This window comes from Trichogramma pretiosum, unplaced genomic scaffold (assembly GCF_000599845.2).
Source record: "Trichogramma pretiosum strain Unisexual culture from Peru unplaced genomic scaffold, Tpre_2.0 scaffold38, whole genome shotgun sequence".
Taxonomy (NCBI): Eukaryota; Metazoa; Arthropoda; class Insecta; order Hymenoptera; family Trichogrammatidae; genus Trichogramma; species Trichogramma pretiosum.
Genome location: NW_019641677.1, coordinates 1,387,297 through 1,402,871, shown reverse-complemented (window position 1 = coordinate 1,402,871; position 15,575 = coordinate 1,387,297). Strand labels below are relative to the sequence as shown.

Below are 15,575 nucleotides of genomic sequence, written 5' to 3'. Positions count from 1 at the left end.
TATCTACTCTTTCCTGTGTGTGTGTGTGTATATAGAGTGCGGAGGCAGCTACAGCTACCTTTGCCAACGCTGAATAGATTTGATTTCACAAGGAAACTTCATTTTGACTTCTGCGCGCCTCTGTGTGCGCGCGTTTATATTTCGCGTACATAAGGTACATTCGAAACTTACGAGTTTATACTAATTAAAATACTCGCGTTAAAAGCGTTTTGGAACAATGTATATGGTGCTGCAGCGCTCAGCCGGCGTAATAGCGTAAAAGGGCGAATAGGAGCTTCTGACTCGGCTCGAGATGAGTGTATATATCCGTTCGCTTCGATCTTTTAACCCGCGAACGAGCGCGAGTTGTGAGCTTTTGTATAAACGGCTCCGTTGTGTTCGCGCCAATCTTCATTCCTGGTAAAAGTGCTCGACATTTTGTAACAATGATCTAATGACCATTTAAAATATATTCTCTGAATTATGTTTATCATTTGTTGGCTTATTTTTTGAGGATATTTTTCTGTTAGAATTATATACCTGTAAAAGACAGTTTAACCGTTTCGAAAAATTTAGACGAGTTTTCAAACACTTGGAGTATTATAATGCTACTTCAAGCCTCTACCGCTAGATGGCGAGCACCTCTATCTGTAAACCCACAAGTGGCAAAGTGAACATAATCGTGTAAGTTAAAGCACGGGTTTCAAAAATTTTCAGGAATATGAGTGATGAACGCTCGAGACCACTGCGTGCGTCTCTACTCAAACGACGTGCACCGCTGCACTCGTCCCCACCTCGCGGCACCGGCCAATCAGCGCGTGGTTCGCTGTGTACATAAGCGAGCAATTTTGGGGGACTGTATAGGAACAGTCGTCTCGCGGCGGTATGCCGGAGCGCACTGCACATCGTGCTCGGACTCTGCGCCGCACGAATACCCGAGAGTGAGGCCTATATAGGGACAATTACTACCTCAATAGTGAACTCGGTCAAACGTACAACTCGAATATTCATTTACGCTCCTCTGCCACTTCTACCATACGAAGCTTCGAGTCCAGCCGCCAGGTGGCGCAGCGACATAAAAAACCCGTACCCGAAAAAGATAAACAATTCTTCAGGGTATTAGTAGAAGCTACTTCTCCTACTAGGGTTACAATGAAACTCCCGCCAAATCCTGCATGCTCGCTCGAAATCGTCCCCTCCACAATACGTTGTACAACAAGCGATTTAATTTAATCATTTTGACTTTTGTCTGTATCATATCTAGAAGCCGAACGAAGGTTCTTAGGTTGTCGAAACACCGGCAATTCGAGGCCGAGCACGCAGCAGCGGTAAATAGCACTACTTCCGAGCGAAATCTACCTCTTCTCTTCTCTCTTTGCTCTTTTTTCATTCTAGGAATGCATTACACGCTACAGCGTAATAAAATAATGTATCCTGGGTCTCGATCATTTTCATAAATTTTCATATCATTGCCGCGCTAACGACGAAAGAGAGAAAGCCACAACAACAGCACAAAAAAAATGATAAGGCGCGCACGCAACTCAATGTTCCGTGCTGCATTCGACCCGTATATATTATTATTATTATAAATGTATCTTATACCCACGTGCACAAAGGCAATATAATACGAGGGTATGTTGAGCTTTTTGTGTGCCTCGTATATAATATATACGTAACCGAGATATCTCATACATAGCTTTCGTTCTGCGGGTTTGTTGCACCCGAAGCTTCGTTGCTCGCACATATATACACACACATAGTCATACGTGTGTGGCACGCAGAGTTAAGCCAACACGAGGTAAAATTTATACCCACCGGCGCGAGGCGGCCATCTAGAACGACGACGACGACGACGACGACCGTGCGCAGTTCTCGCGCTGGCCTGTAAATAACAGCTGGAAATATTTGCTGCGGAAATTCGCCGTACGGTGGAAGCTGCTTTTACGCGTATAAACTATGCTATATATAGTATATATACGGTATGGCTCGGTTGTGTGTACACTTGTACGCCGGACCGAGAGCTACGCGCGTCTTATACGAGCTCGCCGTAAAACAGGGCCGCATGGCTCTCTACCCGAGTTATATGCGGGCAGACGCTAAATTTTTGCCCTGCAATTTTACGCCCGCGCGCTTAAGACGTACAACGACGGAGCTTGCGACGGGATCAAAAAGCTCGCTGTGTGCGTCGTTCGTTCGTTGCGACAATTTGTTCGCTCGTTTAGCCGCGCGGTCATTTTTGAAGAATTTCGCAAAGATCTGCGACCATATAGGTATGATACACGTAAAATTTCAAAGCACGTCGCGAACAGCAGCAGTGGTAGGCGCGGGCCTGCACGTCTACGACGACGACGACGACGACGACGGCGCTGTGCAAATTTATTGTTTTCATTCCGGCGCGGTGTTTATCGTACGCCGCTTGGACCAACAACACGACGCGTCGTGTTGCCGTTGCTGCGACTATGCCAATGTACATTTGAATGCGCGTCGCGTCGAGGCCACCCTCTTACCTATATAGTGTCTCGTGTTTCGCTGCTGCTGTTGCGCTAAGATAAATGAAGCGGCTGCTGCTGCTGCTGCTGCCGAGGCTGGGGCCGGGGCTAGGATGACAAAAAAAAGAAAAAGAAGAGAATGGAAAAACGAATGGACAAATAGTGTATGCGAGAGTGGAAGTAAATTCAAACGGAAGAGGTCCGTCGAGGATGTATAAAAAAAAAAAAAGTGAAAAGAAAACAAACAAAAAAAAAAAAAGATAAGTGAGAGTGAAGTAGCTTGTAAAATTTAATTTTCCACTAGACAAATGCCACGTTGTCGAGATGAGAGACAGAGAGAGAGGAAGCGAGCGAGGATGAAAAAGTTCGTCGCTTCGGCTTTTCTCGCAAGAGTGTGTGTATAGTACAAGAGACCAGCAGCACCTCCCGCCGCCGGTTGAATCTTACTCTTTCTCTCCCTGGCTCTTATATAACACAAGTGAATTTGTTCAGCTGTTGACGTTCCATTCGAGATTTTGCGCGAGAAAAAACATTTCAAGACCTTCGCTCTTTTTTTCATTGGCATGAATTCTGATTCTATATACGGGGGGGTTCCCAGCGTGCTCGAGCTTTTTTTCCTTTTTTTTTTTTCAAGTTTACTCTACGGTCGTAATTCTCATTTTATTTCTTTCTTTTTTTTTATTACTATTTTACTTGAGAATGTGTAGAATCTTTTCGAGGCAAAAAGTAGTGGACTAAGCAAATACCATTACGATCTTTGCGCTTTAAAAACTTTAATTATATATAGCGCGAGCGTGGAGCGCGCCTTTTGATCATTAAGGAGATTTTTTAATCAAAGCATCGGCTTTTATACTACGGTGCGTGCATATATATATAGGTGATGCCTTACGTTCGCGCACAGTATTTAGGTAGAAGGCAGCAGCAGCAAAAAAAGCAGCTCGCGTATATATCCAGCCGGCAACTGGATAACAATGAGGATGAAAGAAAAGGCAACCTCAAGCCGGCGCACAAACGATCTTTTGTGCGCGCGTGAAAATTAACACCTTGTCGGTACACGCGCATACGCATGTAATATACGAAAAGCAGGTGTGCGCACGGATGAAAGGTTCGCGCGACCGAGCACGTGCGGAAAAAAGAAGAAGAGAAAAGAGAGAGACAGAGAAAGGTGTACAGCGAGCGAGCGAGAACCGAACGAGCTCGCGTAAATGGCTCGCAAGCTCGTGAGCGAGGCAGAGCAAAAAAAAAAAGGAGAAAACAGATGGAAATGACAGAGTGTAGCGCGCAAAGAGTGTGCGCCACGGCATAAAGGAAAATGAAGCGAAGGAGAAGAGAGAGAGAGAGGCGTGGTGAAAAAAAAAGTGCGAGAGAGGACGAAGAAAAACGCATATACATAAGGTCGAAGGAAACCACTTTACTTGGAAAATTTCGCGCGCGCGCTACCAAGCAAAGTAAATGCAGCAACGGTGGTGCAGGAGTAGGCGACGACGTCAGCGGCAACGAGCCTAGCAGCATATAGCGCTTTAAGGAGGCTGTAGCGAAAATGAAAAAGACTTAAGATCTTAATGAAATTTTAACCACTGATAGTTAGTGAAATTACAAGATTTTTGGTAAAAAAAAAATTGGGGGTTTCCGTGCAAATTTGGGAAATATGGAATTTCAAAGTTTCGGCAATTTAACATTGATTTAAATGGGAGCAGGCAGTCTTTAGTGTACTGTGAGCTCAAATCACTTAAGAAGTTTATGAAATTAACATATGTTATAGAAAATTTCATTAGCTTTCGAATGGTACAATAAAAAATGGGGGTTTCCGTGCAAATAAACAAATTATGATTTTTTGAAAATTTGTACCGTAGCGATACCGGGTCACCCGACGTCAACGAGTGGCGCGTAATTCAAAATTTGAAATTCACTGAATTCAAGGTTTGAGTAATAAAAATGTGTTTTTCTCTACTTATGACTATTTATTTATTTGTACATGTGGTTTTTAATGAAATAATGACTAAAAAACAATATTTTTAAACAAAACAAACAATAAAATTATAAAAATATTATTTTTTGGGAAATAACTTTTTAACAGTATCTAAAATTTTTTTATCTTTAGTGACTCGTGGTTTTTCATTCACATTTTCTGTAAATAAAAATAAAATGCCTTCTTGACCATTTTTTTCATAACATTCTTTTAAAATGTTGTAGTTTATGCCATTCGATGCCATTTTTTTTAACATTTGGTTTGAGAAGTCATTTTTGAAAATCTCAAGAGTGGCTTTGTTCATTTTTATAATTTCTTCATTAGCGGCACTATTTTGTATGGATGAAATACTTTTGGCATATTTGTATAAAAGCTCGTCATCGATTTTTTGATGAACGAGTAATTGTTTCATTACTCTCACATCGTCAATTGCGTTATGCAAACAACCTATATCTACATTGGGTAAGAAACTTTCTGCAAGAGCTGATATTTTGAATTTTTCTTTTGCTCTTACTCTCTCGGGCAATTTTTTTTTGAAAATAGGCAGTGTGTCGCTGAAGCCTTTTACGGAAAGACAAAATCGTTCCATCTTTTGTACTTTTGAAATTAGTTTTATTATTCTCGGAGTATCAAACCTGAAGTATTTATAAAATGTTAAAATATAAAATTGAAATCAATGAAATTAGTCGTAAAAATATTAACGAACCTAAAACCATTATGCGCAACTAAAATCACAGGACCTTTCAAATTTTCAATATAATGTAAAAACGAATCAGCACCGCTTTCGGCTGATACTGTATTGACTTTTTCATCTCTAAAGTATAGATCTCCGTCTATCACGGTCAAGCCTGTAACTTGCGACGCCTTTTTCGTCATCGGTCTTGACGGAGAAATATAACAATTGAATACTTCATTGGAAGAGTTGACAGCTGATATCTATAATAAATTTTCGTTTCAAATTATAAAAGAAATATATGTACGTAAAGTAGGCATTTGTACCTGTACGATGTCGTCGTAGATCGATAGTCCAGTTGTCTCTAAGTCGAACAAAACTATGTGACACTCATCTAATGGAGGAAGTGATTCGTCCACAATCAATATATTTTGATTTGAATCGATTAGTTCGGACACATCATATAGGCCCATTCCACTCTTGTACGATGTGCCTTCTTTTTTCTTTGACTTGGAACTTTCATTGCTCCTTACTTTTTTTAAAGACTGACGGCCTTTTTTGAATTTATTGGAGCTCTTGCGCGCGCTGTTTTGCATAGCTAATTTTTTTTGTTTTAGTCTGTATTGCTCGGAAATAAACATTGATTTCACTTTTAATCGTTGTAAAATTCTCGATGTGTAATCATATCCATAATTTTTTTGGCACACAGACGCAGCCACTCTAAAATTTAACGATGATGATCCACCATAATGTTTATTTTTTGGGTTTTTCAAGGCAACTAAATTATTAAATGACTCATTAGCTTGAGTTGACCCACACTGGGCTATTTTCGCGGCATTTTGCGAGAACCTAGCGATAATTGATGTTAGATCTGCGCGCAAATTTAGATCGGTCAGACATCGTCTACGCGGCAGAAACAAGTAAACGTAAGTATCGCCCATAATTTTACACCCACGATCATCAGAGCATACGGAGTGATCTCCGAATGCATGAGGAACTATTTGATCTAAAGATTTTTTTATGGCCAATTCGTCGCCTTTATTCATTTTAATTGCGAGCGAGAATTTATAAGAGAAATATTCAATTAGGGCCTTCGATAATTTCAGTTCGTAGAGATCATTAACAAAATTTTTTTTTGTGTGATTGAAATCGGACCACTTATCGATCACCACTCTGCTCTCTCTACGGATAGCAGAAATCGTGCTCGAGTCATCATCGCCGATAAAAACATTCAAAGCAGCTCCATTATCTTCCAATAAAACATTCTTCGTATAAAGCTCCACGGCCATACTGGCTTCCATCGATTTAGCCGATCCAGTATGGTTTTTACGGCAATCATGGTCTTGTGGTTCATGTCCAAGTGCACACAATCGACAATCTTTCGAGCGGACAGCATAAGACAATATCTTCCCCGAGTGGTATCCTATAACGGCTGCATGACCTAAAATTTAAATTTACTCGTTGCCTTGATACTGAAATTAACGCACGTTCGAAATAAAATATGTGTACCGGACAAACTATTATACGCGTGACCGGTTCCACGTTTTTGCCAGGCACCGTCAAACGACCCTTTCAATAAAGTCTTCGAGGTAGTTGAAGATATATTAGTGTTGCAGGAATTTTCTCTGTGTAAAATAAGAGAAATAACAAATAAATTGGTTTTGTCGTGAGATTTATTTCTTTATTTGCATCTGTGAATGCACAGATAAAATATATATAAAAGTATTGCTATAAATTGATCATAAATCTGTATATGAAAACTTTACATAACAAAAAATAATAATAACCGTATAAACTTATTATAATTTTAAATATTACTAAAAAAATAAACTGTCAATAAAAAAAATCATCAAAAAATATGAATTGATTAATGTTAAAATAATTTTAACAATTGGTGGTATAATTGATGGACTGTAAAAAAAGAGTAACAAAATATAAACAATAAAAAAAGAAATAAAAACTTAACGATGAATTACAATTGTATAGCATACAATGTACTATAATCCATTAGTGATTCCATTTATGTACTACGTAAAATTTCATTTTCATTTATATTATGTACAATTTCATAGACATGATTATATGTACAATTTCATAGACATGATTATATGTACAATTTCATAGACATGATTATATGTACAATTTCTAGACATGATTATATGTACAATTTCATAAACATGATTATGTGTCAGTATCACATGGTTCAAAATACTTTTTTATATATTGAATCTGAATTCACAGATGCAAGCCAATACTGTAATTATTTGTAGAGGCCTACTTCTCTTCTGCTAATTTTTTTTCTAAAAGTATGCTCTCAACACAAGAGTTCTTTGCTACATCTTCGATAGCAACTCCTACAATCCTTTCATGTCTCTTCATGGTTGTTTTAGATACAGTAGGGATGTCCAATGTACTTAGCAGTGAGTTGATCTGTGATGTTCCTGTCCCTGTATCTAACATTCCTGTAAAATGAAAAGATGATTGTAAACTTACTCGCTCCATAGTTACAATAATTATAGAAATAAATGTATTTAGACTAACCTAGGGCCAGCTGGTCGTTAATTTCATTTTCATTGGTTTTTATGCAGTGATTCAGTTTACACTTAGTGCAGGCAATAGTGAAAAAGCTAACTAATCCTTTCTGCTGTTCAGCAATTACATTTTTGAATGATAGGGGTATTTGACACGCATAGCACCACATATTATTTTTTAAAGTTTCAATGTTGACAATCCGGCTGCCTGAGATGTTCATAGACTTCGCCGCTCCTACCTCTTCTTCATCAGGCTCAGTCTGGAAAAAAATTATATTTATTACTGTTGACAAATATATCAAGTAAATGAAACACCGCATTATACTTTTATGTATATACTTACAGATTTTCTTTTCTTCGCCTCCAACGCCTTCCTTGCACCTTGCACAGATTTTTCTTTTCTTTCACTACTTTTTATTTTCATGAACCGACCTTTAAATTTACCTCTTGTTTGTTTGCTAAGTCCTAATTTATTTAAATCCATTATTTAAAAACGAAAAAAGAATTGGCGAAAAAAGAAGCAGAGCCGAGCCTTGTATAACACATGTACCACAGCTGTAGCAGACGCTGCTGTCTGCTGCTTGCCGCCGGCGGCGCTACGTGCTGCGGCACTGCGTAACGCACCGCGCAATACCAGTACTAGAGCACTCAATTGTAGAACCTCCTACAGCGCTACAGCCTCCTTAAAAGTACAAGATCGACGAAGTCACTTTGTATATATATGCCGCGCGGCGGTGGTAGTGTGGCAGCGAGAGAGAAAGAGCCGGATGACTCGAGGCTGCGCCATGAAAACAAGAGACTTCCTCGGCGCAGCTTTTATATACATTACGCTGAGTGCATATAATATCTAGTTCCCGCAGCAGCGGCAGCGGCGGCGGCAACGACAAAAAGCCGGGGACGGTCTACTACGACGACGACACCTTTCCTTCTTGTACGTATATATATATAAGTTGCGCCACCAGCACCCACCACTACGACTGCCGGAAAAGTTTTTCTATTTTACGATCTCGGGCCGCGTGTAAAGTGCGGCGCGAGAGAGAGAGAGAGAGAGAGAGAGTAAACTGCGCGCCTACCGTAATACTTTTTGCCGGCGCTCCGCTGCCTTCATTTTTCACGCTGCAAGCCTCGCATCGCGGTGTGTATAACTGCTCGTGTGCGAGAATAGCTGAAAAGGGACTGCTGAAATTACGTATTAATTCAAATTTTTTTCCGCGGTGATAAGTATACGACGACGGCGGTGGCGCGTGAATGATTTTATAGTCGTTCGTCGCCGAGCAGAAGCTACATTTCTTTGGAAATTATCATCGTGGTTTATTCCACCTTGGGGATAAGATTAAACATAAGCGGTGACGTATCCTGAGCTTTGGAAACGGAAAAGCGAACGTTGTATTTGGTGGTGGGTTATGAAGCACGCCTAACACAGTATAGCGGAAAATTTTGAAATGGATATGAAACATTTTAATAACATTAATTAATGTAAGAGAGTTTTTTTTAAGGACTGAGGTTAAGAAGTCCAAAAAAATTTTCCAAATTAATCGTCACCAAGTTTGAATAATAAACTGTCTTGAAAATTGTAAGAACGATATATAAATGATCGCATGAATCGGTAATTTGATTATAAACAATGTGCTTGTGAACGGTTTTGACATCATCATTCAAACTCTAATCATGTTTACAGTAAGACAAATTAGTTTGAATGTTGTCTTTCCCGACCACATAAGTCATAGTACCAGGAGATAAATTTTACTTAATCAATTTTCGTGGCACTAAATAGAATCCATCGATTAATTCCGATACTAAAATGAATGAAAGTGATGAAAAATTCGAAGAAATTGTTTCGAAAAATAATTCAAGGGAACATGACATTGTTGTTTCAGACGACAAACAATACGTTCCTGATATTTCTCAGGAGGCATTTAGGCTAGAATCAAGTATGGTAACTCACCGAGGCACAATTTACAATGATCGTAAAGATTTTGCATGTAACCAGTGCGAAAAGATATTTGAGTTTCGATGTCATTTGAGTAGACATCAAATATCGGAACACAAAAGCCAAAAAGATTTTGCATGCGACCAGTGCGAGAAGAAATTTGTGAAAAAATCGAGTTTGACTACGCACCAGAAATTGGTACACAAAGATCGCAATGATTTCACGTGTAACAAGTGCGAGAAGAAATTTGAAAATAAAACAACTCTACTGAAGCATAAAAAGATATTCCACGAAGTTTTCAAAAATTACTTATGTGAAATGTGCGCAAAGAGATTTGATACTAAACATAGTTTGCTCTTGCACATAAAGACAGTACACGAGCATCGCAAAGATGACACATGCGACAAATCCGAAAAGAAATTTAGAAAAAAATCGAATTTGTTCATGCACCTGAAACCAGTGCACGAAAGTCAGAAAGTTTATGCATGCGGCGAGTGCGAGAAAAAATTTAATAATTGTCAACATTTGATTAGACATCAAGAAACAGTACACGAAGGTCTCAAAAATTATGCATGTGACAAATGCAAGAAGAAATTCGGACAAAAAGCAACTTTACTCACCCATCAAATAACAGTTCACGAAGGTCGCAAAGACTACGCATGTGACAAGTGTGAGAAGAAATTTACCCAAAAATCGAGTTTGCTTTACCACCACAAATCAATCCATGAACAACGCAAAGATTTCACATGCGGCAAATGCGGAAAGGTATTTGGACAGAAATCAAATTTGCTTGTTCACCAAAGAACAATACATGAGGGTCGCAAAGATTACGTATGCGACAAGTGTGAAAAAAAATTCGGATATAAATCAAATTTGCTTTCACACCAAAAGACTGAACATGAAGGTCGGAAAGATTATCCATGTGACAATTGCGAAAAGAAATATGCACGAAAATCCGATGTGCTTATGCACCAAAAAATAATACATGAGGGTCGCAAAGATTACGAATGTGATAATTGCAAAAAAAAATTTACACTAAAATCGCATTTAATTTATCACAAAAAAACTATTCACGAAGGTCGCAAAGATTTTGAATGCGACAAATGCGAAAAGAAATATGGATGTAAAGCAGATTTGTTAAAGCACCGAAAGTCAGTTCACGAACGTCGCAAAGATTATTCATGTGATAATTGTGAGCATAAATTTGCGTTCAAATCGAGTTTAATAATGCACCATAAGACAATACACGGAGGTCAGAAGAATTTTACATGTGACAAGTGCGAAAAGAAATTTCGACGTAAGGAGTATTTGCTTCTCCACCAAAGAACAGTACACGAAGGCCGGAGAGATATCACATGTGACCGATGCGAAAAAAATTTTGGATATATATCATCTCTGCTCATACATCAAAAGACAGTTCACGAAGGTCGCAGAGATTTCGCATGCGACAAGTGCGAGAAGAAATTTGGAGCTAAAAGGACGTTACTCATTCACGAAAGAACAGTCCATGAAGGTTGTAAAGATTATGCATGTACCAAATGCGAGACGAAATTCACGCAAAAACAGAGTTTGCTCGCCCACCTAAGGACAATTCATGATGGTCGGAAAGACTACGCATGCGACAAGTGTGAGAAAAAATTCGGACATAAATCGCATTTGCTCTCCCACCAAAGAAGGCGTACAGACTGCGCTTGACTCTACTACGCGAGAAATGCAAGATGAAATTTAGACAAGTCCAATTGTTCAGGCACTAGAGTTATATAATAGTTTTAAATGTGTATAGATAATTATACAGACGACTTATAAAATTTTAATAAAAATTGTGCCAATATATGATTTTGTCTTACTAGATATGCACTCTCACTACACCTTTGAGTGTCTTGTTTGGAACTAGATTTTTGATAAACCTCACGTCATAATATCGCGATCTTTAATTTATCGAATATGTACTATTGAAAGCTTTTGATGAGCTTGCAGGCAGACTGATTATATCTGCTTAAAAACATGTGATCACTTATAACAATGCGTTTTTACTGCAAAAACAACTTGTACATTTTTTGATAATTTAATTTTAGCCAAGAAATTCTTTCTAAATTAGTAACAATAAATAAATAAAAAATTAGTTACATTACGATCGAATCAAGGGGAGTCATACATCAATTCAATCCTCTTAGTCATTTTTGTGATATAAACTACAGTTTAATGTCAATCTACATTTTCAAAATAAAATTGACATCTTTGAGCCTTAAAAGATGTGAAAACAGTTGCAGAATAGGCCTTTGCAACTTAACATAGCTTATTTTTGCTATTTCAGCCCTTCCGCACTGTGCGCCAGGTTCAGATCAGAGTTATTTAGAGGGGGATTCTCTAATAGGAATCAAAATCTCCAGAAAAGTATCCTTCATGGGCTAAGTTTCGTGAAATTTTGATTAGAGTTATAAAAAAGTTTGTATGCCAACAGATGTGAAAAAAAGCAAGAAATAAAAAATTTTTTCAATGTTTTTGAGCACATACTGAGTAATAGAACTGATATGAAGGTCTATTTATTGTAAGCGGAATATATTAATAGATAAATCGGTAATTTTATTGTAAACAATGTGCTTGTGAACGTTTTCGTCATTATCATTAAAACTCTAACCATGTTTACAGTAAGACAAATTAGTTTAAATGTTGTCTTTCCCGACCAAATAAGTCATAGTCCGTTTACGAGATACGTTTTGATTATTCAATTTTCGTGTCACTAAATGGAATCCATCGATTCATTCAGATACTAAAATGGACGAAAGAAAGGAAAAATCCGAAGAAATCGTCTCGAAAAATAGTTCAAGTGAACATGACATTGTTGTTTCCGACGACAAACAATATGCTATTGATATATCTCAGGAGGCATTTAGGCTAGAATCAAGTATAGTAACTCACCGAGGCACAATTTACAATCAAAAAAAAGATTTTGCATGTAACCAGTGCGAAAAGATATTTGAGTTTCGAAGTCATTTAAGTAGACATCAAATATCTGAACACAAAAGCCGAAAAGATTTTGCATGCGATCAGTGCGATAAGAGATTTGTGAAACAATCGAGTTTGTCTACGCACCAGAAATTAGTACACAAAAATCGCGTAAATTTCACATGCAACAAGTGCGAGAAAGAATTTGAAAATGAATCAAGTTTACTCAAGCACAAAAAAATATTTCACGAAGTTTTCAAAAATTACTTATGTGAAATGTGTGCAAAGAGATTTGATACTAAATATAGTTTGCTCTTGCACATAAGGAAAGTACACAATAATCGCAAAGATTTCGCATGCGACAAGTGCGAGAAGAAATTTACCCAAAAATCGAGTTTGTTTTTCCACCAAAGATCAATCCATGAACGACGCAAAGATTATGCATGTGATAAGTGTGAAATAAAATTCGTGAGCCTAGGTAATTTGATCAGACACCAAAAAACGGTACATGAACGCCGTAAAGATTACGCATGCGACAAGTGCCAAATAAAATTCGAATATAAATCAACTTTGCTTTACCACCAAAGAAAAGTACACGAAAGTCAGAAAGATTTCACATGCAACCAATGCGAGAAAAATTTTGAAATAAAATCGAATTTACTTGTTCACCAAAGAACAGTCCACGATGATCGCAAAAATTATCCATGTAACGATTGCGAAAAGAAATTTGCACGAAAATGCAACCTGCTTTTGCACCAAAAAACAATACATGAGGGTCGCAAAGATTACGTATGCGGTAAGTGCGAAAAGAAATTCGGACAAAAATCGCATTTGCTCTTGCACATGACAGTAGCCCATGGGCATCGCAAAGATTTTGAATGCGATAAGTGCGGAAAGAAATTCGGACTAAAATGGATTATGATTCAGCACCGCAAAAACGTTCATGAAGATTGCAAAAATTATGCATGCGACACGTGTGGGAAAAAATTTGGACACAAACAGAATTTGCTTCTTCACCAAAAAACAGTTCACGAAGGTCGCAAAGATTATCCATGTGACAATTGCGAAAAGAAATTCTCACATAAACCGTATTTGTTCTTACACCAAAAGACAGTCCATGAAGGTCGCAAAGATTTCGCATGCGACAAGTGCGAGAAGAAATTTGGACAAAAACCGCATTTGCTCTTACACAAAAAAACAGTCCACGAAGGTCGCAAAGATTTCACATGCGACAAGTGCGATAAAAAATTTGGACACAAATGGAGTTTGCTATCTCACCAAAGAAAAATCCATGAAGGTCATAAAGACTGCGCATGACAATACTACGCAAGACCTGCAAGATAAAATTTGGACAACAAGTCGAATAGCTCAGGCAATAGAGTTATAAAGGATTTTAATGTTTATAGATATTTATACAGACGATTACTTAAATTTTGATAAAAATTGTGCCAATATATGATTGCGTCCTACTTGATAACAATAATCAGTGCGCCTTTGAAAGCAATGGTGGTTTTTATTTTTGGCTACTTGCTCACTTGCAGCTCTTCAACGATCAGCTAAGAGTTATTTTCATATTTTATTTGGAACTAGATTTTTGATAAACCTCACGTCATAATATCGCGATCTTCAATTTATCGAACATGTACTATTGAAAGATTTCGATGAGCTTGCAAGCTAGACTGATAATATCTGCTTAGACACACGCGATCAGTTATAACATTGAGTTTTTACTGCAAAAAGAAACTTGTAAATTTTTTGATAATTTGAATTTAGCGAAGAAATTCTTTCTATATTTCATCAAAATTAGTAATAATAAAATAATAAATAATAAGAAAAATTAGTAAGAATTTTTTATAATCGTTTTTGAAAACTCTTTTTCTAATTAGCCTTTGATTAAATTCAAACTCGACAAAAGCTCGTGCGCTTTTTAGTGTCTTACCTAAAAATCGAAGTAATAATAATCATCTGTGCTAGATCTCGCAGTCGGAAGGAGATGATTTCTCGCGAGATGTCGGAACAAGAAGATGGACATTTCGACACATCCAACAGTCTCGACTCAAACTCAATAACTGCTACAATACCTGCTAGTTCTTGGCTGAAAAGAACTGCTGGAATTACGTATTAATTCAAATTTTTCGCGGTGATAAGTATACGTCGACAGTGGCTAATGGATGATTTGTCGCCAAGAAGAAGCTATAATACTTCTTTGAAAATTATCATCGCGGTTTTTTCAAATATGGTATAAAATTAAACATGCTTTTTGCTTCTGAAATTTGCTTCCCAAGCAAATTAAATAACTACCTTATGTTCGGTGGTGGGTTATGAAGCACGCTGTGGTGGCAAATTATGGAAGAAATATTGAAATGTTTTTTTAACTTTACACAGACACAATTTTATAACATTATGACAAAGAGAGATTTTTTAAGGACAGAGTTTAACGAGTCCCAAAAAATTCTCCACACAAATGGTCACCAAGTTTGAATAATAAACTGGCATAAATATTGTAAGCAAAATATATGAATGAATACATCGGTAATTTTATTGTAAACAATGTTCTAATGAACGGTTTTGACATCATACATTGTACTCATGTTTATAGTAAGACAATTTAGTTTGAATATTGTCTTTCCCGACTAAACAAGCCATCATACCAGAACGTATGTTGTACTTGTTAAATTTCCCTGTTACTCATAAGACTGGTCCATCGTTTATTTTAAGCACCAAAATGGATAAAAGTGAGGAGAAATCCGAGAACGTTGTCTTTAAAGATAACTCAAGTGAACGAGACATTGCTGTTTCCGACGATAAACAATACGTTTGTGATATTGGCCACGAGGCATTTATAATAGAATCAAGTATGGTAACTCACAGAGATCCAATTCACAATAAAGAGAAAAATTATGTATGTGACAAGTGCGAAAAGACATTTGAGTTCCGAAGTCATTTAAATAGACACCAAATATCAGAACACAAAGGCCAAAAAGAGTTTGCATGCGATCAATGCATGAGAAAATTTGAGAAAAAATCAAGTTTGTCTACGCACCAAAAATTAGTACAC

The 15,575-nt window shown here is 37.5% G+C and overlaps 2 protein-coding genes across 2 annotated transcripts; one reads left to right on the top strand and one right to left on the bottom strand.

Annotated features, from left to right (window-relative positions):
- Positions 1-323: 323 nt before the first annotated feature.
- Positions 324-8,323, bottom strand: LOC106650626. Its single transcript, XM_023460760.1, has 8 exons — positions 7,985-8,323; positions 7,652-7,901; positions 7,389-7,572; positions 6,620-6,735; positions 5,437-6,551; positions 5,144-5,373; positions 4,539-5,072; positions 324-519 (listed from the first exon to the last, which is right to left on the bottom strand). The coding sequence occupies exons 1-8, from the start codon at positions 8,123-8,125 to the stop codon at positions 324-326; spliced, it is 2,766 nt and encodes a 921-aa protein (XP_023316528.1). The 5' UTR covers positions 8,126-8,323.
- A 2,360-nt stretch (positions 8,324-10,683) lies between these two features.
- On the top strand, positions 10,684-11,266 carry LOC111694064 (oocyte zinc finger protein XlCOF15-like). The gene has a single exon (XM_023460759.1). It carries the CDS (start codon positions 10,799-10,801, stop codon positions 11,264-11,266), a length of 468 nt encoding a protein of 155 aa, XP_023316527.1. The 5' UTR covers positions 10,684-10,798.
- The last annotated feature ends 4,309 nt before the right edge of the window (positions 11,267-15,575 follow it).